Here is a 26356-nt window from a genome sequence, read left to right as displayed (position 1 = left end):
TTTCTAGTTTTTTAATTTTTTCTTCCCCCGTGCCAGGGTTTCCGGTACCCCCGGCCCGCCTCTGTCCCCCCCTCCCCGGCTCTGTCGCGACTCTCCCACCCCAAATTTTTAATTTTTTTTTTTTTCCTTTTTTATATTTTATTTTATTTTATTTTATTTTATTTTATTTTATATCTTTTACTTTAGTTATTTTTTAGTTTTTAATAATTTTTAATTATTTTAATTTTTTTAATTTTTTTTTTAATTTTTTTTTTTTAATTTTTAATTTTTTTTTCATTTTTAATTTTTTTTTAATTTTTTTTTTTTTTTTTTTAATTTCTAATTTTTATTTTTAATTCCCCCCAGGGTTTCCGGTACCCCCGGCCCACCTCTGTCCCCCCCTCCCCGGCTCTGTCGCGACTGTCCCACCCCAAATTTTTTATATTTTATTTTATTTTATTTTATTTCATTTCATTTCATTTCATTTCATTTTTTTTAATATATTTTATTTTAGTTAATTTTTAGTTTTTAACAATTTTTAATTTTTAATTATTTTAACTTTTATTTTTTTTAATTTTTAATTTTTTTAGTTTTTAATTTTTTTTCATTTTTAATTTTTTTTTTTTTTTTTTTAAATTTTTTTTAATTTCTAATTTTTTAATTTTTTCTTCCCCCCAGGGTTTCCGGTACCCCCGGCCCGCCTCCGTCCCCCCCTCCCCGGCTCTGTCGCGACTCTCGAGCCCCCGACACAGCGACGACGACGAGGACGAGCGCTACGACGAGGAAGAGGAGGCGGCCAAAGACCGCGCCAACATCCGGCGCCCCCCGAGCCCCCCCGGGCTCCCCCCGACCCGCAACTGACCCCCGACCCCTCCCCCAAAAAAAAAACCCCCCAAAAAAAATCCCCCAAAAAAACCCCCCAAAACAAAAAAAAAAAAAAAAAAAAGAATTGGGGGAGGGGGCTTCAGGCACATCCCCTCCCCCACCCCAGCGCTTCCTCAGGCTCGGCCCCCGCAGGAATTGGGGGGAGGGGGGGGTGGGGGATTTGGGGGGAGGGGGGGGGGGGTCCCCAAAAATTTTTCCTCCCCTCCCCCCCCCCCGCCTTATTTTCAGTGCCTCGCGAGAAAATTGGGGAGCCCCCCCCCCCGCCCCCTCCCCCCCCACACACACTCGCTGTTTTTTTTGGGGAGGGGGGGTTTGGGGGAGCAGCCCCTCCCCCCCCCCATACTCACACTCCACCCCCTCCCCCCCCCCCCCCCCAAAAAAAAAAAAAAAAAAAAATAAATAAAATTTGGGGCCGGGGGGAGGGGTCCCACATCCGTCCGACCCCCCCCCCCCCCGGCGCAGCGGATCAATAAAGGCGCTTCACAGCCCCTCCCCCCCGCCTGGCATTTTGGGGGACCCCTCCCCAAATTATGGGGTCACCCCCCAAATTATGGGGTTTTATTTTGGGGGGGGGGGTCGCGCTTGTGGGGAATTTTCAGCCCCACCCCAAAGGGGTTGATTTTGGGGGGGGAGGGGATTTGTTTTGGGGAGGGGGCGCGGTTTTGGGGGTCCCTCCGTTTTGGGGGAGGGGGGGGTCCCAAAGCAAGAGGAGGTTTTGGGATCCCCAAATTTTGTCAATTTTGGGGGGTGGGGGCGCGGTTTTGGGGGTCTCTCCATTTTGGGCGTGGCTTCAAATTCCCCCCCCCCCCCCAATCAGGGACAGTTTTGGGGTCCCCAAAATTTTGAGGGGGGGGGGGAGTCCCAGTTATGAGAAGCCCCTCCCCCAAATTTTTGGGGTGATTTCTCTCCCCTCCCCAAATTATATCGCTCAGTTTTAATTTTAATTTTGATTTTAATTCTGATCTTAATTTTAATTCTGATCTTAATTTTGATTTTGATTTTAATTTTAATTTTAAAATCACCCCCCCCAAAAAAAAATTCGGGCGCGTCTCCTGATCACGGACTGGTTTGGGGGGCCCCCCCCCCAAATATTTTGGGGTGAATTTTGGGGTGGGGCCGGGTCCGTCCCCCCCCCCTCCCCCCCCCCGGATGTGGGGGCGGTTTTGGGGTTCCCGCGCCCCCTGAGTCACCCCGCCCCCGCCATTACGTCACCTCGGGGGGCGTGGCTTCGTTTGGGGGCGTGGTCGGCAATCCATTTATGGTCAAAGGGGGCGGAGCTTTACAACCGGTTTTTAACCAATGAGGGGGCGTGGCCGAACAACCAATTATGGTCAATGTGGGCGTGGTTAAGAACAATTTAAGGCCGATGTGGGCGTGGCTAGCGAACCAATTATGGTCAATGTGGGCGTGGCTAAGCGAACCAATTATGGTTGGTGTGGGTGTGGCTAAGCGAACCAATTATGGTTAGTGTGGGCGTGGCTAAGTGAGCCAATTACGGTCAATGTGGGCGTGGCTAAGTGAACCAATTATGGTGAGTGTGGGCGTGGCTAAACGACCAAATTATGGTTGTGTGGGCGTGGCTAAACAAACCAATTGTGGTCTGTGTGGGCGTGGCTTCCACCACATTCCAGAGGGGCGTGGCCTGATGGGGCTTCCCCCGTCGCTGTCAATGGGAGGGGGCGGGGTTTGGGGGAAGGGGCGGGGCCTGGGGGGTTCCCCCCCGGCGCGCGGGGGCAGGGGGGGCTCAGAGTGGCCACGGGGGGGCTCGGAGTGGCCATGGGGGGGCTCGGAGTGGCCACGAGGGGGCTCGGAGCGCCATGGGGGGTCCCAGGATCGGGCCCCTCCTGCTGCTCGTGGCTGGAGCGGGGAGCGATGCTGCGGTGAGAGATTTGGGGAGGGGTCTTGGAACACCTGGATCCCCCCAGGTGTGGGGTTTGGGGGGGAGATTTTGGGGTTCCCGGCTACCTGGATGCCCCCCAGGTGTGGGGTTTGGGGGGGTTTGGGGTTCCTGGTTATCTGGATGCCCCCCAGGTGTGGGGTTTGGGGGGGTTTGGGGTTCCTGGTTATCTGGATGCCCCCCAGGTGTGGGGTTTGGGGGGGTTTTGGGGTTCCTGGTTACCTGGATTCCCCCAGATGTGAGGTTTTGTGGGGGGTTGGGGTTCCTGGGTACCTGGATCCCCCAGGTGTGGGGTTTGGAGGGGTTTTGGGGTTCCCTGGTACCTGATCTCTCTGCTGTGCGTTTGGGGGTGATTTTCGGACACCTGGATTCTTCCAGGTGAGGGTTTAGGTGGGGTTTAAAAAGAGTTTTGAAATTCTCCGGACACCTGGATCCTCCAAAGTGGGAAGTTTGGGGTTTTCCAGATACCTGGGGACCCCGGGTGGGATTCTGGGGGTGAATTTAGGGGTTCCTTCATACCTGGATCCCCCAGGTGAGATGTGGGCGGGGTTTGGGGGTTCCGGACACCTGGATCCCCCCAGGTGAGGTTTTGGGGTTCCGGGACACCTGGATCCCCCCCAGGTGAGATGTGGGCGGGGTTTTGGGGTTCGGGACACCTGGCTCCCCCCAGGTGAGGTTTTGGGGTTCCGGACACCTGGATCCCCCCCAGGTGAGGTGTGGGCGGGGTTTTGGGGTTCGGGACACCTGGATCCCCCAGGTGAGGTGTGGGCGGGGTTTTGGGGTTCGGGACACCTGGATCCCCCCAGGTGAGGTGTGGGCGGGGTTTTGGGGTTCGGGACACCTGGATCCCCCCAGGTGAGGTGTGGGCGGGGTTTTGGGGTTCGGGACACCCGGTTCCGCCCAGGTGAGCCCGGGCGGGGGTGGGAGCCGGTCGGACCCGCTCGGGCCCGGCCCCACCCGCCAGGGCGTGACCCCTTCCCCCCCCCCCCCGTGACCTCTGACCCCCGGGGGTGACTCCAGAATTTGGGGACCCCCCCCCTTTAACCCCTCCAACCTCATTAACCCCCCGAGGTTAATTAATAACCCCTCATTAATTAATTAATGACCTGACCCCCCCCCTCGCCAGGCTCCCCCCCCCCTTCAGCGCTGCGGTGCCAGCCCTTCATTAGCATAATTGGGCTCATTAAGCTCATTAAGCTCATTAGGCTCATTAACTCTGCGGTTAACCCTTCCCTCTCCCCCGCAGCATCCCCCTGGAGAGGGGGCCCTGGGTGCCCCCCAGATTTTGGGGGCCGGGGGGGGTCCCCGCAGCCGGAGTGGGGGAGGGGCGGCGGCCGCGCGCCGCGAGGCTCCACAACTACATGGATGTGAGTGGGGGAGGGGGACAGGACCCCGGGGGGGGACAGGGCTTGGGGACATTGCGGGGGGGTCACAGGGACCTCGGGGGCAATGAATGGGGGGACATTGCGGGGGGTCACAGGGACCTTGGGGACACAGGGACAGGGTGGGGGGGGTGTTGGGGACATGAGGGGGGTGGGGGACAGTGACATGGGGGGGTCACAGGGACCTTGGGGACAATGGAATGGGGGGGACATGGGGTGGTCACAGAGACATTGGGGACACGGGAACAGAGGTGTGACTGTCACAGGGACATGGGGTGGTCACAGGGACTTTGGGGACACGGGGACAGGGGCGTGACAGTGCCATGGGGTGGTCCCTGTCACCATGGGGACACGGGGACAGGGGTGTGACTGTCACAGGGACATGGGAGGATCACAGGGACTTTGGGGACAATGGAATGGGGGGACATGGGGGGGTCCCTGTCACCTTGGGACAATGAGGACAGGGGTGTGACAGTGCCATGAGGGGGTCACAGGGGCCTTGGGGACATTGGGGACAAGGGTGTGATTGTCCCTGAGGGTGGGGGTGGGGACATCCACACCATTTTGGGGACACCCGCACCGTTTTGGGGACAGGGCTGCTGGCGACTCCGGGGGGGGGGGGGGGTTCCCAGCCCCTTGGTGACACACAGGTGACACACAGGTGACACACAGGTGACGCTCTCTGTGTGTCCCCCTCCCCCCCCCAGGCCCAGTACTACGGGACCATCTCCCTGGGGACCCCTCCCCAAAATTTCCGCGTCATTTTCGACACCGGCTCTGCCGACCTGTGGGTGCCCTCGTCCCGCTGCTGCCTGCTCTACCTGGCCTGCTGTGAGGGGCGGGGCCTGGAGGGGTGGGGCGGGGCGGGGGGCGGGGCCTGGAGGGGTGTGGCGGGGTTTGGAGGGGATGGGTGGGCGTGGTTTTGTTGGGGCGGGGCTTAGTGAGGAGGAGCGAGGTTGATTTACCTGGGTTGGTGGGCGGGGCTTAAAGGGGCGCGGTTTAGGGGGGTTGGGGCGTGGTTTGAGATGAGTGGGCGTGGCCTGGGTGGAGTGGCAGTGTCCGCAGTCTGTGTCAGTGTCCCCACCCGTGTGTGGTCGTGTGTCACTGTGTGTGACGTGTGTGACTGTGTGTGACTGTCACCGTGTGTCACTGTGTGTCACTGTCACTGTGTGTGTCACTGTGTGTGACTGTCACCGTGTGTCACTGCGTGTGACCATGTGTCACTGTCACCGTGTGTCACCGTGTGTGTCACTGTGTGTCATCGTGTCCCCCCCGTGTCCCCACGTGTCACCGTGTGTCACTGTGTGTGACCGTGTGTGTCATTGTGTGTCACCGTCACTGTGTGTCACCGTGTGGTCACCGTGTGTGTCACCGCGTGTCACCGTGTGTCACCGTGTGTGTCACTGCGTGTGTCACTGTGTGTCACCGTGTGTCACCGTGTGTGTCACCGTGTGTGTCACCGTGTGTCACCGTGTGTGTCACCGTGTGTGTCACCGTGTGTGTCACCGTGTGTGTCACTGTCACCGTGTGTGTCACTGTGTGTGTCACTGTGTGTCACCGTGTGTGTCACCGTGTGTGTCACCGTGTGTCACCGTGTGTGTGTCACCGTGTGTATCCTCGTGTCCCCCCCGTGTCCCCAGGGCTGCACCCTCACTATCAGCCGCTGCTCTCCTGCACCCACCGCCCCAACGGCAGCGCCTTCGCCATCAGCTACGGCAGCGGCAGCTTGAGAGGATTCCTGAGCAGCGACACCCTCACGGTGGGCAGGGGTCCCGGGGAGGGGTCCTGGGGGGCTGGGGAAGGGTCCCGGGGATGGGTCCTGGGGGGCTGGGAAGGGTCCCGGGGATGGGTCCTGGGGGGGGTTCCTGAGCACGGACACGCTCATGGTGGGGATGGGGAGGAACAGTGTCCCTGTGTCCCTGTCCCTGTGTCCCTGTGTCCCTGTGTCACTGTCGCTGTCCCTGTGTCGCTGTCCCTGTGTCCCTGTGTCCCTGTCCCTGTGTCGCTGTCGCTGTCCCTGTCCCTGTGTCACCGTCGCTGTCCCCGCACAGGTGTCCAATGTCTCGGTCCCCAACCAGACGTTTGCCGAGGCCGTGTCTCTGTGTCCCCGTCCCTGTGTCCCCGTCGCTGTGTCACTGTCCCTGTGTCACTGTCCCTGTGTCACTGTCCCTGTGTCACTGTCCCTGTGTCCCTGTGTCAGTGTCGCTGTCGCTGTCCCCGCACAGGTGTCCAATGTCTCGGTCCCCAACCAGACGTTTGCCGAGGCCGTGGCGCTGCCCGGGCTGGCTTTTGCCGCCGCCGTTTCGATGGCGTCCTGGGCCTGGCGTTCCCCGCGGCCTCGGCGGGGGCCGGCGCGCCCCGTGTTCGACAACATGATGGAGCAGGGAATGTTCCGGAACAACGTCTTCTCCTTCCACCTGCGCAGGTACGGCACACCTGGGGACACCGGGGACACCTGGGGACACCTGGGGCTGAACACACCTGGGGACACCTGGGAATACCTGGGACACCGGGGACACCTGGGGCTGAACACACCTGGGGACACCTGGGAACCCCTGGGGACACACATGAGGCTGAGGACACCTGGGGGTGCCTGGGAACACCTGGGGATACACCTGGGGCTGGACACACCTAGGGGCTCACCTGGGACCTCCCAAGGAGTGTCCCAAGGAGTGTTTGGGGGGCCCCATGGGTGCCCCAGGGGGGGATTTGGGGGTCCCATGGGTATCCCAAGGAGAATCCTGTGGGGATTCGGGGTCCCATGGATGCCCCGGGGGGGATTTGGGGTCCCATGGGTGCCCCAGGGGGGATTTGGGGGTCCCAGACCCCACTGACGCCCCCCGTTCTGCCCCTGGGGTGCAGCGGGGGCCTCGGAGGGCGATGGGGGGGAGCTGCTTTTGGGGGGCATCAACGAGGGGCTCTTCGAGGGACCCCTGCACTACATCCCCGTGTCCCGAAAGAGCTACTGGCAGGTGCACATGGACAGGTGAGAGCCCCCCAAATCCCCCCCAAATATCCCCTGGACACCCCCAAAATCCCTTCCCAAAATTCCCCAAGACCCCCAAATTCCCCCTGGATCCCCCCAACCACCCCCGACCCTCCCTGAATTCCCCCCAGATCCCCCAAATCCCCCTGATCTCCCCCAAATCCCCTCTGACCCCCTCTAAATAACCCCCAGCCCCCCAAAATTGATCCCCTGACCCCTTTAATTACCCCCTGACCCCTCTAATTGCCCCCTGATCGTCTAATTACCCCCCGACCCCTTTAATTATCCCGACCCCTTTAATTATCCCCTGATCTCTCTAATTGCCCCTGACCCCTTTAATTATCCCCTGTCCCCTTTAATTACCCCCTGACCCCTCTAAGTGTCCCCAAATCCTCCCTGACCCCTTGAACTGTCCCTAAATCCCCCCAAACTCCCCCCGACCCCTCTAAGTGTCCCCAACTCCCCCTAAACGCCCCCCGACCCCTTGAACTGTCCCCAAATCCCCCCTAAACCCCCCCTGACCCCTCTAAGTGTCCCCAACTCCCCCCTAAACGCCCCCTGACCCCCTCCCCGCCCCTCCCCCCAGGCTGTCCGTGGGGTCCCCGGGGGTCGCGGGGTGCCGGGACCCCCCCCTGTGCGGGGGGGGTCTGCGAGGCCATCGTGGACACGGGGACATCGCTCATCACCGGGCCCAGCACCGAGGTGGCCTCGCTGCACCGGGCCCTGAGGGGGACCCCCACCATGGGGGGGCAGGTACGGACCCCCCACCCCACCCCCGAACCCTCCCCGGGGTCTATTTTGGGTGGGGGGATTGGGGGACACGTTTGGGTGGGGGTTTTGGAGGTCCCTGGGTGTCCCGAATCCCCCGGTCCCATTGTGGGGGTCCCGGAGTGTCCCCCACCCCCCGGGTCCCATTTTGGGTGGGGGTTTTGGGGGTCCCTGAGTGTCTCCCAGGACCCCCGGGTCCCATTTTGGGTGGGGTTTTGGGGGTCCCTGAGTGTCTCCCAGGACCCCCGGGGTCCATTTTGGGTGGGGGGCATTGAGGGTCCCTGACTGGGGGGCATTGGGGGTCCTTGAGCGGTGGAATTGGGGGTCCCTGAGTGTCCCCCACCCCCCGCGTCCCATTTTGGGTGGGGGTTTTGGGGGTCCCTGAGTGTCCCCACCCCCCCGGTCCCATTTTGGGTGGGGGGATTGGGGGAACCCCTTTGAGTGGGGGGCATTGGGGGGGGTCCCTGAGTGTCCCCCACCCCCCGGTCCCATTTTGGGTGGGGTTTTGGGGGTCCCTGAGTGCCCCCCACCCCCCCGGTCCCATTTTGGGTGGGGGTCCTCACGGCCTGTCCCCTCCCCCAGTACATGCTGGACTGTGACAAGGTCCCGTCCCTGCCCAACGTCACCTTCGTCCTGGGGGGGAAGGAGTTCACGCTGAGCCCCCAGCACTACGTGCTGCAGGTGGGACCCCCAGTGTCACCTGTGTGTCACCTGTGTGTCACCTGTCACCCTCTGTGTCACCTGTGTCACCCCAGTGTCACCCTGTACCCCCGTGCCACCTGTGTCACCCTCTGTGTCCCCCCATCACCCTGTCACCCTTTGTGTCCCCTCGTCCCCCCGCGTCACCTCTGTCACCCCCTGTGTCACCCTCTGTGTCATCCCTTGTCCCCACCTCTCTCCTTGTCCCCCTGTCCCCAGGTTTGTCCCCTTGTCACCCCCCTCACGCTGTGTCCCTGTCCCCTCCAGGTGTCCATCATGTCCCCTTGTCCCCAAGGCCCCCGTCCATCATGTCCCCCTCCCTGTCCCCTTGCCCCCACTCCTTCCTTGTCCCCAGGTTTGTCCCCTTGTCCCCCTCCTCACGCTGTCCCCGTGTCCCTGTCCCCGTGTCCCGTTGTCCCCGTGTCCCTGTCCCCCCTCACGCTGTCCCTGTCCCCCCAGGTGTCCCAGTGGGGGTCCCCGGTGTGTGTCAGTGGCTTCATGGCCCTGGATGTCCCCCCGCCCTCGGGTCCCCTCTGGATCCTTGGGGACGTTTTCCTCGCCCAGTTCTACGCCGTCTTCGACCGTGACCACGACCGGGTGGGGCTGGCACCCAGCAAGTGACACCCCCGGGGACACCCCTGGGGACACCCCGGGGACCCCCGGCTGGGACCACCCAAAATCCGGGGTGGCCGCCACTCCCGGCATGGCTCTGTCACCCCCCGGGGACATCTGGGTCCCCAAGTGCCGCCCTCACCTGGGGCTCACCTGGGCACCGAGGGACACTCCGGACACTTGGGGGGGGGGCCCGGGTGACCCCCCCTGGATGTCGGGGTCCCCTTTTGGGGGGCTCCCAAAAATAAAGCTGCTGGTTTGGGGGCTCCTGGTCCTGCCTGATTTCTGGAGGTGGGGGGGGGGGTGACCCCAAGCCACAGTGACACTCCCAGTGCTCCCAGTACATCCCAGTAACCCCACAGAACCCCTATCCTCCTTTGACTTGTCCTCCCAATGCCCCACAACTGCATCCCAGTGCTCCCAGTAAGGCCCAGTGCCCCCCAATTCCCTCCCCCCATTTATGGGTGGAGCCTGAAGGAGGGCGGGGCTTCACTACACGGGGGTGGAGTCTCTGATGTGGGCGGGGCTTTCCGTGATGTGGGCGTGGCCTCCCCTCACGACAGGCGTGGTTTCAATGACGGCGGGGTTTTAACTCAGTGTGGGCGTGGTTTCCCCTCACGATAGGCGTGGTTTCCATGAAGGCGGGCTTTTCCCCTCACGATAGGCGTGGCCTCCCCTCACGGTGGGCGTGGTCTCCCCCCACCATAGGCGCGATTTCCATTAAGGCGGACTTTTTCCTTCATAGTGGGCGTGGTTTCAACAAAGGTGGGCTTTTCCTCTCACGGTAGGCTTGGTTTCAATAAAGACGGGCTTTTTTCTTCGTTGTGGGCGTGGCCTCCCCTCACTATAGGCGTGGTTTCAATAAAGGGGGGTTTCCCCTCACGATAGGTGTGGTCTCCCCTCAGGTAGGCGTGGTTTCAATAAAGGCGGGCTTTTTTCTTCATTGTGGGCGTGGCCTCACCTCACGATAGGCGTGGTTTCAATAAAGGCGGGCTTTTTCTCCTCACGGTGGGCGTGGCCTCCCATCACTGTGGGCTTGGTTTCAATTAAGGCGGGCCTTTCCCCCTCACGGTGGGCGTGGTTTTTCCCACGATAGGCGTGGTTTCCATAAAGGCGGGGTTTTCCCCCACGCCGTGGGCGTGTCCTCCCCTCAGTGTGGGCGTGTCCTCCCCTCAGTGTGGGCGTGGCCTCCCCTCATTGTGGGCGCGTCCCCGCCGCGCATGCGCCCTGCGCTCCCTCCCCGCCGCGCCGGGATGCGGCACCCGCCGTCCCCTCTCCCTCCCCTCGCCCCCTCCTCCTCCTATCGCGACTCTCGCCCCCTCCTCCTGTCGCGCCTGTCGCCATGGGCTGGCAAGCCGAGCGCGACAAAGTGGTGATCAACGTCGGCGGCGTCCGCCATGAGACCTACCGCAGCACCCTGCAGACGCTGCCCGGCACCCGCCTGGCCGGGCTGGCCGAACCGGGCGCCGCCGCCCGCTTCGACTACGACGCCGGAGCCGGCGAGTTCTTCTTCGACCGGCACCCGGCCGTGTTCGCTTATGTGCTCAACTATTACCGCACCGGCAAGCTGCACTGCCCGGCCGATGTGTGCGGGCCGCTGTTCGAGGAGGAGCTCGCCTTCTGGGGCATCGACGAGACGGACGTGGAGGCGTGCTGCTGGATGAATTACCGGCAGCACCGCGATGCCGAGGAGGCCCTGGACAGCTTCGAGAGCCCCGAGGGGCCCGGCCCGCCCGAGCCCGCCGAGCCCAAGCGGCTGTGCCTGGAGGAGGGCCGGCCGGCGAGCTGGTGGCGGCGGTGGCGACCTCGGCTCTGGGCGCTCTTCGAGGATCCCTACTCGTCGAGGATGGCCAGGGTGAGGGGCTGAGGGGTTCTAAGGTGGAGTTGGAGAGGTTTGGGGGGGTCGGGAGAGGGATTAAGGCATTTCTGAGGGGGTGTAGGGCATCTCTGAGGGGTTTAGGGCGTTTCTGAAGGGGTTTAGGGGTGATCTAGAGGGGTTTGGGGCAGCTCTGAGGGGGCTTAAGGGGGCTCTAGAGGGATCTGGGGCATCTCTGAGGGGGTTTAGGGTATCTCTGAAGGGGTCTTAAAGGACTGTGAGGGGGTTTAGGGCATTTCTGAGGGGGTTTAGGGTATCTCTGAAAGGGTCTTAAGGGGCTGTGAGGGGGTTTAGGGGTGATCTAGAGGGGTTTAGGGCATTTCTGAGGGGGTTTAGGGTGCTCTAGAGGAGTTGGGGGCAGCTCTGAAGGGGTTTAGGGCATCTCTGAGGGGATCTTAGGGCGCTTAAGGGGGCTCTAGAGGGATTTAGGGCATTTCTGAGGGGGTTTAGGGGTGCTCTAGAGGAGTTTAGGGCATTTCTGAGGGGGTTTAGGGGTGCTCTGAAGGGGTCTTAGGGGGCTGTGAGGGGGTTTAGAGGAGCTCTAGAGGAGTTTAGGGCATTTCTGAGGGGGTTTAGGGCACCTCTGAGGGGATTTTGGGAGGCTGTGAGGGGTTTAGAGAGATTCTAAAGGGGTTTTGAGCATCTCGGAAGGAGTCTTGAGGGCCTGTGAGGGGTTTAAGGCACCTCTGAGAGAGTTTAAGGGGGCTCTAAAGAGCTTTGGGAAGGTTGGGGGAACTCTAGAGAGAGTTTAGAGCATGTCTGGGGGGGTTTAAGGCAGCTCTGAGGGGGTCTTGGGAGGCTGTGAAGGGTTTAGAGGGATTCTGAAGGTGTTCGGAGCATCTTTGAAGGGCTGTGAGGGGGTTTAGAGGCGCTCTGGAGGGGTTTAGGGCATTTCTGAGGGGGTTTGGAGGGGCTGTGAGGGGATTTAGGGGCGTTCTGGAGGGGTTTAGGGCATTTCTGAGGGGGTTTGGAGGGGCTGTGAGGGGATTTAGGGGCGCTCTGGAGGGGTTTAGGGGCATTTCTGAGGGGGTTTGGAGGGGCTGTGAGGGGATTTAGGGGCGTTCTGGAAGGGTTTAGGGGCATCTCGATCTTGAGGCGATGCGAGAGTGTTTAAAGGTGACTGAGGGGTTTTAGGGAGGCTCTGAGGGGGAGTTCGGGGGGTTGTGAGGCAGTTTAAGGGTGTCTGAGGGGGTTTAGGACGCCTCTGAGGGGATTTCGGGGGTTTAACAGCGCTGTGAGAGGCTTCGGGGGGGCTCCGAGGGGGTCTCTGGATGGGTTATGGGGGGCTCAGGAGGAGCTGGAGGGATGTGAAGGCGATTAAAGGGGTCTGCAGGGGGGTTTAGGGCTTTTCTGACGGGGACAGAAAATTTAAAATGCCTCTGAGGGGGATTTAGGAGACGTGAGGGGTCCGAGGGGGCTTAGAGGGATTTTGGGGAGTTTCAAGTGAATTAAAGACAACTCTGGAGGGCTTTAGGAAGGATGTGAGGGGTTTAGGGCATCTCTGAGAGGATCTTGGGGGGCTCTGAGGGGTTTGGGGGGCTCTGAGGGGTTTTAGAGGGGCTCTGAGAGGGTCTTGGGGGGCTCTGAGAGGGTCTTGGGGGGCTCTGAGAGGGTCTTGGGGGGCTCTGAGGGGTTTGGGCCATCTCCGAGTGGGATTTAGAGCGATTCGGAGCAGGTTTAGGAGATTCCAGAGGGGAGTTGAGGTTGTGTGAGGGAGTTCAGGACATCCCCGAGGGAGTTTCGGGGGTGCTCAAGTGGTTTTGAAGGGTGCACGGAGGTCTCTGACGGGGTTAGGGGGGGATGCGAGGGGGTCAAAGGGGTCTGCAGGGCAGTTCAGGGGGGATCTGAGGGGGTCTTGGGCATTTTTGAGGGGGTTTAGTGCATTTTTGAGGGGGTTTATGGCATTTTTGAGGGGGTTTATGGCATTTTTGAGGGGGTTTAGTGCATTTTTGAGGGGGTTTAGAGCTCTGTGAGGGGACTAAGACATCCCTCAGGAAGTTTAGGGTGCCTTTGGGGGGGTTTTAGGGGGGCTCCGATGGGGTCTTAGGGGGCTGTGAGGGGTTTAGGGCACCCCTGAAGGGATTTAGGGGGTCTCTGAGGGGGGATTTGGGGGTCTGGGAGGATTTTAAGGCATCTTTTAGGGGGTCTCAGAGGGTCCAGGGGTGTCTGGGGGGATTGAGGGGGTTTAGGGGGGCTGTGAGGGGTCATGGGGAGCTCTGGCGGGTTTAGGGGGGGTCTGAGGGGTTTTAGAGCATCTTTGAGGGGTTTTTTTGGGGGGTCTTGAGGGGCTCCGAGGGGGTTCAGGGGTGTCTGAGGGGGATTGGGGGGCCTCTGGATGGGGTTGGGGGGGGTCTACGAGAAGGTTTGGGGGGGTCTCTGAGTGGGTTTTGGGGTCTGTGAGGGACTTTGGGGTCTCCTGAGGGGTTTTAGGGGGTCTGGGGGGTTTAGGGGGGTCTGGGGGAGCTTTAGGGGAGTCTGAGGGATTTTAGGGGGGTCTGGAGGGGTTTTGGCGAAGTCTGGGGGGGTTTTCGGGGTGTCTGGAGGGGTTTTAGGGGTGTCTGGGGGGGTTTTAGGGGGGGTTTAGGGGGTTCAGGGGGCTCTGAGATGCTCGGAGCCTCTGAGGGATCTTGGGGGGGCCCTGATCTGATTTGGGGGGGGGGGATCCTTGGGGGTCTCTGAGTGTCCGGGGGAGCGGGGGGTGGGGGGGGGGTCAAGAACACTGCAGAAATATTTTTGGGGGTGGGGGGATGGGTGGGAGGGGGGGACACGGACGGGACACACGGGAGGGGAGGGGGTGATGGGAGGACACGGGGATGGGGGAGGGGTCTCCGATGTCCCCGGTGTCCCCCCCCGCCCCCCCCCTCCCCCCGCAGCCGCTGGCCCCGATCCTGCCGCAGCGGGGCCGGGGGGGGGGGGGGGGAGGGGGGGGGAGAGCAAAGCGGGACCGCACTGCGGTGCCCCCTCCCCCCCCCAGGCCTGTCCTACATCCCCTCCCCCCATCCCCAGACCCCCCCCCCCCCCCCCACAGCGTGGCCTAAATCGCCCCCTCCCCCCTCCCCCAGCATGGCCTACATCCCCCTCCCCCACCCCAACAGTGTCCCCTGTGTCCCCCCCAGACCTAAATCCGCCCCCCCCAGTGTCCCCTGTGTCCCCCCAACCTAAATCCGCCCCCCCAATGTCCCCCCGACCTAAATCCGCCCCCCCAATGTCCCCCCGACCTAAATCCGCCCCCCCCAGTGTCCCCTGTGTCCCCCCAACCTAAATCCGCCCCCCCAATGTCCCCCCGACCTAAATCCGCCCCCCCCAGTGTCCCCTGTGTCCCCCCAACCTAAATCCGCCCCCCCCAATGTCCCCAAACATAAATCCGCCCCCCCCGATGTCCCCAAACCTAAATCCGCCCCCCCCGATGTCCCCTGTGTCCCCCCAGACCTAAATCCGCCCCCCCAATGTCCCCCCAACCTAAATCCGCCCCCCCCAGTGTCCCCTGTGTCCCCCCCGATGTCCCCCAGACCTAAATCCGCCCCCCCAGTGTCCCCCCACACCTAAATCCGCCCCCCCAATGTCCCCTGTGTCCCCCCCAGACCTAAATCCGCCCCCCCGATGTCCCCCCGACCTAAATCCGCCCCCCCAGTGTCCCCTGTGTCCCCCCCGATGTCCCCAAATATTTTCCCCCCTCCCCCTTATGGCCTAAATATTGTCCTGCTCCCCCCCCCCCCCCCGGGTGTCCCCAAAATCTCTGCCCCCCATCCCCGGGGTCCCCAAAAACTCTGCCCCCCATCCCCGGGGTCCCCCCCATTTTGTGTCCCCCCTCCCTCATTTTTTGGGGGTTCAGCGATTGAAGGGGGGGGGGGTGTCACTAATTCGGGGAGGGGGGGGTCAGGGGATATCAAACCCCCCGCCCCAATTATTCTCTAGGGGTTCAGTGCTTGGGGGTCCCCAATAAATCTGGGGGTCGGGGACCCCCCCCATGAATATGTGGGGCTGTCAGTGGTTTGGGGGGGGGTCAGAATTGAGAGACCTGGGGACCCCCCAGGGAATTTATGGGGGTTCAGTGATTTTGGGGGGGTCATCAATGGATTTTGGGGGGGTTTCAATGGATTTTGGGGGGGTTACCAATGGATTTTGGGGGGGTTATCAATGGATTTTGGGGAGATTATCAATGGATTTTTGGGGGGTCATCAATGGATTTTGGGGCAGTTATTAATGAATTTTGGGGAGGTTATCAATTGATTTTTGGGGTGTTATCAATGGATTTTGAGGGGGTTATCAATGGATTTTTTGGGGGGTTGTCAATGGATTTTTGGGAACAGTTACCAATGCATTTTTGGGGTGTTATCAATGGATTTTGGGGGGTTGTCAATGGATTTTGGGGGGTTATCAATGGATTTTTGGGGGGTTATCAATGGATTTTGGGGGGTTATCAATGGATTTTGGGGTGTTACCAATGCATTTTTGGGGTGTTATCAATGGATTTTTGGGGGTGTTATCAATGGATTTTTGGGAGCAGTTACCAATGGATTTTGGGGGGTTATCAATGGATTTTCGGGGTGTTACCAGTGCATTTTCAGGGTGTTATCAATGGATTTTTGGGGGGTTGTCAATGGATTTTGGGGGGTGTTATCAATGCATTTTCGGGGTGTTACCAGTGGATTTTTGGGGTGTTACCAGTGCATTTTAAGGTTGTTATGAATGGATTTTTGGGGGTGTTATCAATGCATTTTCGGGGTGTTACCAATGGATTTTTGGGGTGTTACCAATGCATTTTCAGGGTGTTATCAATGAATTTTTGGGGTGTTATCAATGCATTTTCAGGGTGTTATCAATGAATTTTTGGGGGTGTTATGAATCGATTTTGGGGGTGTTACCAGTGCATTTTTGGGGGTGTTATCAATGCATTTTGGGGGTGTTACCAATGCATTTTTGGGGGTGTTACCAATGCATTTTTGGGGGTGTTACCAATGCATTTTGGGGGTGTTATCAATGCATTTTGGGGGTCTCAGCACCCCAGTTTCCATTCCCCTCCCCAGTGCTCACCCCGTGGTGGGGGGGTTTTCCCTCCATTGCCATCCCGAGCTCTCACCACCCCACTGATCTCCCCCCTCCCCTCCCCTCCCCACAGTACGTGGCCTTCGCCTCCCTCTTCTTCATCCTCATCTCCATCACCACCTTCTGCCTGGAGACCCACGAGGCCTTCAACCGCGTCATCAACAAGACCGAGACGGTGACCACGGGCAACGAGACGGGCACGCAGGTGGCCGTGGAGGTGGAGACCGAGCCCTTCCTCACCTACGTGGAGGGGCTGTGCGTGGTGTGGTTCACCTTCGAGTTCCTCATGCGCGTCAGCTTCTGCCCGGACAAGCGCGACTTCATCAAGAGCAGCCTCAACATCATCGATTTCGTGGCCATTTTACCTTTTTACCTGGAGGTGGGGCTGCGGGGTTTGTCCTCCAAAGCGGCCAAGGACGTGCTGGGTTTCCTGCGGGTCGTTCGCTTCGTCAGGATCCTCCGAATCTTCAAGCTCACCCGGCATTTCGTGGGGCTCCGCGTGCTGGGCCACACCCTGCGGGCCAGCACCAACGAATTCCTGCTGCTCGTCATTTTCCTGGCCCTGGGCGTGTTGATTTTCGCCACCATGATCTACTACGCCGAGCGCATCGGCGCCGACCCCGACGACGTCACCGGCAGCCGCCACACCTACTTCAAGAACATCCCCATCGGCTTCTGGTGGGCCGTGGTCACCATGACGACGCTGGGTTACGGTGACATGTACCCCATGACCTGGTCCGGCATGTTGGTGGGCGCCCTGTGCGCCCTGGCCGGCGTCCTCACCATCGCCATGCCCGTGCCCGTCATCGTCAACAACTTCGGCATGTACTACTCGCTGGCCATGGCCAAGCAGAAGTTGCCCAAGAAGAAGAACAAACACATCCCCAGGCCCCCCCAGCCCGGCTCTCCCGGTTACGGCTCGCCGGGCTCGGCTCCCAACGCTCCCGGCAGCCCCCGTGGCACTCGCAGGGCCCCGGCTTGCCCGCTGGCCCAGGAGGAGGTGGTGGAGATCAACCGGGCCGGTGAGTGGGGGGGGTCCCCAAAAATTGAGGCGGGGGGGGGGGGGGGGGACGGCGGGGGGGTTTGGGGGGTTTTTAGAGGGGGTTGGTGGGGTTGGGAGGAGTTTTGGAGGGGTTTGGGGTGGGTTAGAGGGGTTTTGGGGTGGGTTTAGTGGGTTTTGAGGTGGGCTAGAGGGGTTTTGGGGTGGGTTAGAGGGGTTTTGGGGGAGTTTTGGAGGGGTTTGGGGGGAGTTTTGGAGGGGTTTGGGGTGGGTTTAGTGGGTTTTGAGGTGGGTTAGAGGAGTTTTGGGGTGGGTTTAGTCGGTTTTGGGGGAGTTTTGGAGGGTTTTGGGGTGGGTTTAGTGGTTTTGGGGTGGGTTAGAGGGGTTTTGGGGGAGTTTGGGAGAGGTTTGGGGTGGGTTTAGGGGGAGTTTTGGAGGGGTTTGGGGTGGCTTTAGTGGGTTTTGAGGTGGGCTAGAGGGGTTTTGGGGTGGGTTTAGGGGGTTTAGGGGGAGTTTTGGAGGGGTTTAGGGTGGGTTAGAGGGGTTTTGGGGAAGTTTTGGAGTGGTTTAGGGTGGATCTAGTGGGTTTTGGAGAGGTTTGGAATTGGTTAGAGGGGTTTTGGGGAAGTTTTGGAGAGGTTTGGGGTGGGTTTAGTGGGTTTTGGGGGACTTTTGGAGAGGTTTGGGGTGGGGTTGGTGGGTTTTAGGGGGGTTGGTGGGGTTGGGAGGAGTTTTGGAGAGATTTGGGGTGGGTTTAGGGGGTTTTGGGGAATTTTGGAGGGGTTTGGGGTGAGTTTTAGGGGGGTTTGGGGTGGGGTTAGTGGGATTTAGGGGAGGTTGGAGGGATTTTGGGGGGAGGTTTGGGGGGAATTTGATGAATTTTGGGGGATCTGGGTCGGGTTTGGAGGGGTTTTGGGTAGAATTTGGTGGATTTGGGGTCAGTTTGGGAAGAATTTGGGGGATTTTGCAGGGTAGCCCCGGATTTTGGGCAGGTCTGAGGGAATTTTGGTGGATTTTGGGGGGTACAGATGGATTTGGGATGGGTTTGGGCTGAGTTTAGGGGATTTTAGGGGATTTTGGTGGAGTTTGAAGATTTTGGGGAGCCTTGGGTGGGTTTCAGGGTGGTTTGGTGGATTTTGGGGGGAATTTTGGTGGATTTGAGGGTGGTTTGATGGATTTTAGGGGGAAATTGGATTTGTGGAGGGCTTGGTGATTTTGGGAGGAATTTTGGGGCGGGTTTGGGGAGATTGGTGGATTTGAGGAGTGGTTTTGGTGTATTTTGGGAGGTTTTGGTTTATTTAGGGATATTTTTGAGGCATTTTATGAGGGTTTGGGACTTTTTGGGGGGATTTGGGGGGATTTGGGGAGAGTTTGGGGTATTTTGGTGGGGTTTGGGTGAATTTGGGGTATTTTGGGAAGTGTTACAGATATTTTGAGAGGAGTTTGGTGCGTTTTGGGGAGAATTTGGGTGAATTTGGTGCATTTTGGGGGGAGTCTGGGGTATTTTTGGCTACTTTGGAATATTCGGGACATATTTTAGGTGAAGTTTGGTGCATTTTGGGGGGAGTTTAGGTGAATTTGGGATATTTTAGGGTATCTTGGGGGTATTTTGGGGCAGTTTGGGATATTTGTGTCTACTTTGGAATACTCAGGGTATATTTTAGGTGAAGTTTAATGCGTTTTGGGGGTATTTTGGGAGATTTTTGGCTATCTCGTGGGTATTTTGGGCCATTTTGGGGTATCTTGGGGGTATTTTGGGATATTTTGGGATATTTTGGGGTATCTCGGGGGTATTTTGGGATTTTTTGGGATATTTTGGGATATTTTGGAGTATCTCGTGGGTATTTTGGTATTTTGGGGGTATTTTGGGATATTTTGGGGTACCTCGGGGGTATTTTGGGTTATTTTGGGGGTATTTTGGGGTGTTTTGTGTCTGCTTTGGAATACTCAGAACATATTTTAGGTGAAGTTTGATGCATTTTGGGGGTATTTTGGGATATTTTTGGCTACCTTGGGGGTATTTTGGGCTATTTTGGAGTATTTTGGGGGTATTTGGGGATATCTTGGGGGTCTTTTATTTGGGATATTTGGGGTTATTTTGGGGATATTTTGGGGTATTTTGTGTCTGCTTTGGAATACTCAGAGCACATTTTAGCTGAAGCTCGCTGCATTCTGGGGACGCTTTTAGGCCGAGTTTTAACACGTTTAGGACAAACCCTGAGTTATTGGAGGGGCTCCCCCCATTCCGGGGGGGCTCCCCCCATATCGAGGGGGGGCTCCCCCCATTCCGGGGGGGGTTCCCAGCCCAATTTTGGGTCCTCCCCCCTCCCCTGCCCCCACAGAATCCCGTCCCAACGGGGAGGCGGGGCGGGCGGCGCTGGCACAGGAGGATTGTCCCCCCATCGACCAGCCCCTGTCCCCCGAGGAGCGCGGGGGGGGCCCCCCAAAATTCCTCGGGGGCCGGGGGGGGGCCGGGAGCGCTGCGGCAGGGACAGGGCCTGCTTCCTGCTGGGGCCCCGACTACGCGCCCCCCCCCCGAGGGACCCCTGCGCAAAGGTGGGTGCTGGGAACCCCCCCGGGGCACCCCCAAAATCCTGGGGGGTGAGATGGACCCACCTGGGGCACCCCAAAATCGTGGGGGGAAGAGATAAACCCACCCTGGGGCACCCCAAAAATCGTGGGGGGTGAGATGGACCCCACCCTGGGCACCCCAAAATTCTGAGAGGGTGAGATAAACCCACCCCGGGGCACCCCAAAATTCTGAGGGGTGAGATGGACCCACCTGGGGCACCCCAAAATCCTGGGGGGTGAGATAAACCCACCCCGGGGCACCCCAAAATTCTGGGGGGGTGAGATGGACCCACCCCTGGGCACCCCAAAATTCTGGGGGGTGAGATGGACCCACCCTGAGCACCCCAAAATTCTGGGGGGTGAGATGGACCCACCCTGAGCGCCCCAAAGTCATGGGGGAAGAGATAAACCCACCCTGGGTACCCCAAAATCGTGGGGGGAGAAATAACCCCACCCTGGGGCACCCCCAAAATCGTGGGGGGTGAGATGGACCCACCCTGGGCACCCCAAAATTCTGAGGGGTGAGATAAACCCACCCTGGGTACCCCAGAATCGTGGGGGGTGAGATGACCCACCTGGGGCACCTGAAACCCTCTGGGGCACCCCAAAATCCTGAGGGGTGAGATAAACCCACCCTGGGTACCCCAAAATCGTGGGGGGGAGAAATAACCCCACCCTGGGGCACCCCAAATTCTGGGGGTGAGATGGACCCACCCTGGGTACCCCAAAATCCTGGGGGTCCCCAAACTCCCCCCGCCCCCCTCCATGTCACCCCCAATACCCCCGAGGTGACCAAACCCCCCCCCCCCCGCCCCAAAAACTCCCCCCGGGGGTCCCCAAATCCTCCCTCCCCCCTCTCCTGCATCGTCCCCGCCCCTGGACTGGTCAAACTGGGAGAACTGGGGGCGGGGGGGGGAGGGGCAGAGCTTGCACAGACCCCCCTGCGCTGGGGGGCTCTGGGTGCCCCTTGCACAGGCGCGTGCAAGAGGGTGGGGCTGGCTGGGGGGGCGCGGGGGTCCCCAAACTCCTCTGAGAGTCCCCCGACCCCACAAAGGGGGGGTCCCCAAATTCCTGAGGGGGTCCCTGTCCCCATAGGGGGGTTCCTGCCCCATTAGAGGGTTCCTGCCCCATAGGGGGGTCCCCTCCCCATAGTGGGGTCTCTACCCCATAGGGGGTCCCTGTCCCCATAGGGGGGGTCCCTGCCCCATAGGGGTGACCCTTCCCCATAAGGGGGTCCCTGCCCCATAGGGGGTCCCTGCCCCATAGCGGTGACCCCTCCCCATAGGGGTGTCCCTGCCCCATAGAGGTGTCCCTGCCCCATAGGGGTGACCCCTCCCCATAGGGGGTGTCCCTGCCCCATAGGGGTGACCCCTCCCCATAGAGGTGTCCCTGTCCCAATAGGGGGGTCCCTGCCCCATAAGGGGGTCCCTGCCCCATAGGGGATCCCTGTCCCCATTAGAGGGTCCCTGTCCCCATAAGGGGGTCCCTGCCCCATAGCGGTGACCCCTCCCCATAGGGGGATCCCTGCCCCATAGGGGTGACCCCTCCCCCATAAGGGGGTCCCTGCCCCATAGGGGGGGTCCCTGCCCCATAGCGGTGACCCCTCCCCTCTCCCCTTTCGTCCCCAGCGCTCGTCACCGCCTGAGACCCCCGACGGCGCCGCAGGTCAGCCGGGAGGGGGCGCCCTCACCCTGGCCACGCCCCCCGCCCCAAACCCCGCCCCCTTTCTGGGTCCGGCCCCGCCACTCCGCAACGCTGCGCATGCGCAATCCCCAACCCCGCACCGCGGCCGCTGCTTCAATGGCGGATGGGGGTGTGCACCTGGGAACCCCCCAAAACACACCTGGAACCCCCCAAAACACACCTGGGAACACCCAAACACATCTGGGAACCCCGAAACACACCTGGGAACCCCCCAAAACACACCTGGAACACCCCAAAACACACCTGGGAACACCCAAAACACATCTGGGAACCCTGAAAATACACCTGGGAACCCCCAAAAAACATCTGGGAACCCCCACCAAAACACACCTGGGAACCCCGAAAATACACCTGGGAACCCCCCAAAACACACCTGGGAACCCCCGAGAAACATCTGGGAGCTCTCCCTGCTTTTGGGGGGGCGCCTGTCCCACCCCCCCCAGCTTGGCTGCTCAAACCCCCCCCCCCCCCCTAGCCTCCTCAGGACCCCCTGGGGGGTCCCAAAACCCCAAAAATTTCTTGGGGGGGGGCTCAAATTTTAGGGAGGTGACCCCCAACTCCTGGGGGGGGGGGGGGGGAGGGGTCCCAGATTTGCAAGGGGGTCCTAAACTGAAGGGCCTCCCTCCCCCACATCTCTCAATGGGGTCCCCAACTTTTGGGGTGTCCCAAATCTTTGGGGGTCCCCAATTCCTGAGGGGGGGGGGGAGGGTCCCCAATCTCGGGGGTGGGGGGAGGGGTCCCAATTCTTGGGGGAGGGGTCCTAAACCCCTTGGGGGTGGGGGGGGGGCTTGTCCAACTTTGGGGGAGGTGTCCCCAAAATTTGGGGTGGGGGGGGAAGGTGATTCCTGTCATCTTTCTGGGGAGGGGGTCCCACATTCCCTGGGTTCAGGGGATCACACTCTGCTGGGGGGGGGTGTCCCCATTTTGGGGGGAGGGTCTGGGAAATGGGAGGGGGTTTATGGGGTTCACAAGGGGAGGGGGTTTCGGGGGTACTGACCCCCCCCCAATTTCTGTCTCTCTCCCACCCCCCCCCCCCCCACCCCCCCCCCCAAAGGCTACGAGAAGTCGCGGAGCCTCAACAGCATCACGGGGGTGCGGGTGGCCCCCGCCGCGCCCCCCCTTCAGCTCCCCCAGCCCCCCCCCGGCGCCCCCCGCTCCCCATCCCCTCCATCCTCTGAGGGGGGGGGAGGGGCGGAAACCCCTCCCCTCCCCCCCCCCCCGCACCCCCTTTTCCTGCCCCCTCCCCCCCCACCCCGGGTGCGGGATTTGGGCAGGAAATGGGGGAGAAACGGGAAAAAAACTCATCAGTGGCAATGGGGGGAGGGGGCACCCCCGCGTGGGGAGGGGGGGGGTGAATTTGGGGACACCCCCCCACCACCCCCCAAAAGGGAGGGGTGCCCCCCCTAAGAGACTGTGAAAGGGGGTGACAAGGGGACCCCCCCCGCCCCGATGTCACCCCAAAGGCTGCACTGCACTTTCTGGACTGGGTGTCGTCCCCTTCCCCCCCAAACTTGGGGTCCTTCCAACCCCGCCCCTCTTTTGGGGGGGGTTTGGGTGTCCCTGTTGTTCCCCACCTCGTGTGTCCCCCCCTCCCCCCCTTTCCATGATCACTCAGGACTTGGGGAGCCCCCCCTTAAATCGGTGTCACCCTCACCTTGTACCCCCGTGTGTGTGTCCCCCCCATGTCCCCCCCTCTCTGTGTCCGCTCCCCTGGGCTCCCCACACCCCCCCAAGCAATAACTGGAGCCGCTGGACACGCCCATGGCGAGGACGACGGCGCAGGTAGGGCCCTGCCCAGGTGTCCCCTCTGTCCCCCTGTGGTGGCATTGTCACCCGCCAAAATGGGGGAAGAAAGGGGGGGAACCGCTCCTACTATGAGACCAGGCTGCGTTTCCATGGTAACGGGACTAGGCCTGAGCTCTGCTGTGAGGCCAGGCTGCGTTTCCATGGTAACGGGACTAGGCCAGAGCCCTTACCTTACTGCAAGGCCAGGCTGCGTTTCCATGGTAACAGGAGTAGGCCAGGCACTACTACAATGCCAGGCTGTTTCCATGGTAACAGGAGCAGGCCTGAGCTCTGCTGTGAGGCCAGGCTGCATTTCCATGGTAACGGGACTAGGCCAGTGTGCTTACTGTGAGATCAGGCTGCGTTTCCATGGTATCAGGAGCAGGCCTGAGCTGTACTGTGAAGTCAGGCAGCGTTTCCATGGTAACAGGATCAGGCCTGAGCCCTTCTGCAAGATTAGGCTGCATTTCCATGGTAATGGGAGCAGGCCAGAGCCCTTATGGCGAGATCAGGCGGTGTTTCCATGGTAACAGCAGCAGGCCTGAGCCCTTAGTTTACTGCTTTACACTGCTTTACAGTGTGCTTACTGTGAGATCAGGCTGCGTTTCCATGGTAACGGGACTAGGCCTGAGCTGTACTGTGAGGTGAGGCTGCGTTGTCATGGTAACGGGATTAGGCCTGTGCCCTTACTGCAAGATCAGGCTGCATTTCCATGGTAAGGGGACTAGGCCTGAGATCTACTGTGAGGCCAGCTGCGTTTCCAGGGTAACAGGAGTAGGCCAGGCACTACTACAATGCCAGGCTGTTTCCATGGTAACACGACTAGGCCTGAGCTCTGCTGTGAGGCCAGGCTGTATTTCCATGGTAACGGGATCAAGTCACAGTCCTCACTACAATGCTAGGCTGGATTTCCATGGTAACAGGACCAGGCCTGAGCCCTCACTGCAGAGACAGGCTTGGTTTCCATGGTAACAGGAGCAAGCCTGAGCCTTCACTGCAGGGGACAGGCTTCGTTTCCATGGTAACAGGACTAGGCCTGAGGCTTCACTGCGAGGACAGGCTGCAGTTCCATGGTAACAGGAGTGGGTCCTGGACCCTTACTGTGGGGCCAGGCTGTGTTTCCATGGCAACTGGACTAGGCCTGAGCCCTCACTGCGAGATCAGGCTGTGTTTCCATGGTAACCAGACCAGGCCTGAGCCTTCACTGTGAGATCAGGCTGTGTTTCCATTGGTAACCAGACCAGGCCTGAGCCCTCACTGCGAGATCAGGCTGTGTTTCCATGGTAACTGGACTAGGCCTGAGCCCTCACTGCGAGATCAGGCTGTGTTTCCATGGTAACGGGACTAGGCCAGAGCCCCCAAAACAGGCCTTGCCCCCATTGGGGGGGGCCGGGACCCCCCCAAACCTGTTCTCCCCCCCAGGGGGGTCCCTGGGGGCGGCAGTTTGGGGGTGGGGCCCCCCTCGGCGCCCCACCCCCGACCAGCATGTCTGCATGTCCGACCCGCCGGTATTTATTGTTATATGCAAAAAAAAAACCCCAAAACCCCCCTGAATCAACCCAAACCCGCCTCCTCCCCGCCCCCACTCCCCGGGGGTCCCCATTTATCAGGGTCCCCCCCTCCCCCAGCCCCCGCCCATCCCCCCCTCCCCCGGCGCGGCGGGAGCCTTATGCAATGACTCCTATGCAAATGAGATGCTAATGAGGACTAATTGCTCCCTGGCCGCTCCCTCCCCTCCCCCCCCCCCAATTCGCTGCATGTTGGGGGGGGGGGTTCCCGTCGCCTCGTGCTTTTTGGGGGAGGGTCTCCAGCCCCTCCCCCCCGGGCTGCGCTGTAACGAGCTCCCCCCCTTTAATTACTATTTATTAACACCTCATGAATATTCATGACCCCCCCTCCCTCCCCTGGGATCGGTGCAATCCCCCCTCCCCCCCTCGTCTCCGGGGTTGTTTTTTTTTGGGGGGGGGGGTGTGCCCCCCGTTTTGGGGGGGGTCTCTGACTCAGGAAGGGGGGGGGAGGGGCTGTGCCAAACGGGGGGGCCCCCGGGGGGTGGGGGGGGAGGGGCGGGGGGCCCCGCGGTGGGGGGAGGGGGTGGGGGAGGGGCTCAGAGCTATTTTTTCACGCGGGGAATTGAACGGCCGCGAAATAAAAAGCGACAAAAAAAAAAAAAAAATTAAAAATAAATGGAAGTGGCTTTAAAAGGGGGAGGGGTTTTGGGGGGAGGGTCCCCAGCGTGTGGCACCTCGGTGTCCCCTCCCCGGTGTCCCCAGCCGGGTCCCCTCTGTCCGAGGCCGTGTCTGGAGCAGGAATAGAAAAGCTCTTTATTCTGAGGGCTGGAGCTGGGGGGTGACAGGGACAAGAGAGGGGGACACAGGGACAAGAGAGGGGGACAGGGACATGGGGGGTGACAGGGACATTGTGGGGGACAAGGGGACATGGGGGACACAGGGACATGGAGGGACAGGGACATGGGGGGGACACAGGGACAAGACAGGGGGACAGGGACAAGAGAGAGGGTGACAGGGACATGGGGGGTGACAAGGACATGGGGGGTGACAGGGACAACAGAGGGGGACAGGGACATGGGGGGTGACAGGGACATTGTGGGGGACACAGGGACAAGAGAGGGGGACAGGGACATGGGGGGTGACAGGGACATTGTGGGGGACAAGGGGACATGGGGGACACAGGGACAACAGGGGGGTGACAGGGACATGGGGGACACAGGGACAAGAGAGAGGGGGACAGGGACATGGGGGGTGACAGGGACATTGTGGGGGACACAGGGACAAGAGAGGGGGACAGGGACATGGTGGGGACACGGGGGATAACGGGGGTGACGGACATAGGGGGTGACAGGGACAACAGGGCGGTGACAGGGACATGGGGGGGGGTGACAGGGGACATTGTGGGGGACACAGGGACATGGGGGGTGACAGGTGACATCTGGGGACAGAACGATGACAGGGCTGATGGGGACAAGAAAAGGTGACAAAGCGACAGCGGTGACAGGGGACCACAGGGACACGGGGGGACAGCGGAGGGACATGGCAGGTGACAGGGACAGGGTGGAGGGGACAGGGAGGACACGGGGGAGGTGACAGGGACATTGGAATAGGGGGTGACAGGGACACGGGGGGGGTGACAGGGAGGACACGGGGGGTGA

General features: G+C 60.3%; 2 protein-coding genes and 1 long non-coding RNA gene across 3 annotated transcripts; 2 read left to right on the top strand and 1 right to left on the bottom strand.

Moving 5' to 3' along the window:
- The first annotated feature begins 2681 nt into the window (after positions 1–2681).
- LOC148220668 (cathepsin D-like) lies at positions 2682–9217 on the top strand. The gene is given in 12 exon segments (XM_088154840.1): positions 2682–2744; positions 4851–4974; positions 5784–5902; positions 6369–6441; positions 6444–6493; positions 6495–6568; positions 6845–6867; positions 7006–7129; positions 7716–7776; positions 7778–7882; positions 8480–8578; positions 9056–9217. Coding segments are annotated over 12 exon segments (1077 nt in total).
- A 1333-nt stretch (positions 9218–10550) lies between these two features.
- Positions 10551–18105, top strand: LOC106864603 (voltage-gated potassium channel KCNC1-like). Its single transcript, XM_088154838.1, has 3 exons — positions 10551–11063; positions 16204–17152; positions 18101–18105. The coding sequence occupies exons 1-3, from the start codon at positions 10551–10553 to the stop codon at positions 18103–18105; spliced, it is 1467 nt and encodes a 488-aa protein (XP_088010964.1).
- Positions 18106–25486: 7381 nt separating this feature from the next.
- On the bottom strand, positions 25487–26356 carry LOC148220667 (uncharacterized). The gene is made up of 2 exons (XR_015798677.1): positions 25588–26356; positions 25487–25529 (listed from the first exon to the last, which is right to left on the bottom strand). It is a non-coding gene; the product is annotated as an uncharacterized LOC148220667 (long non-coding RNA).

Source organism: Sturnus vulgaris, chromosome 32 (genome assembly GCF_052056855.1).
Source record: "Sturnus vulgaris isolate bStuVul1 chromosome 32, bStuVul1.hap1, whole genome shotgun sequence".
In the NCBI taxonomy this organism is placed as follows: Eukaryota; Metazoa; Chordata; class Aves; order Passeriformes; family Sturnidae; genus Sturnus; species Sturnus vulgaris.
The sequence above is the reverse complement of the archived record's forward strand: the minus strand, read 5'-3'. Positions and strand labels throughout refer to the sequence as shown.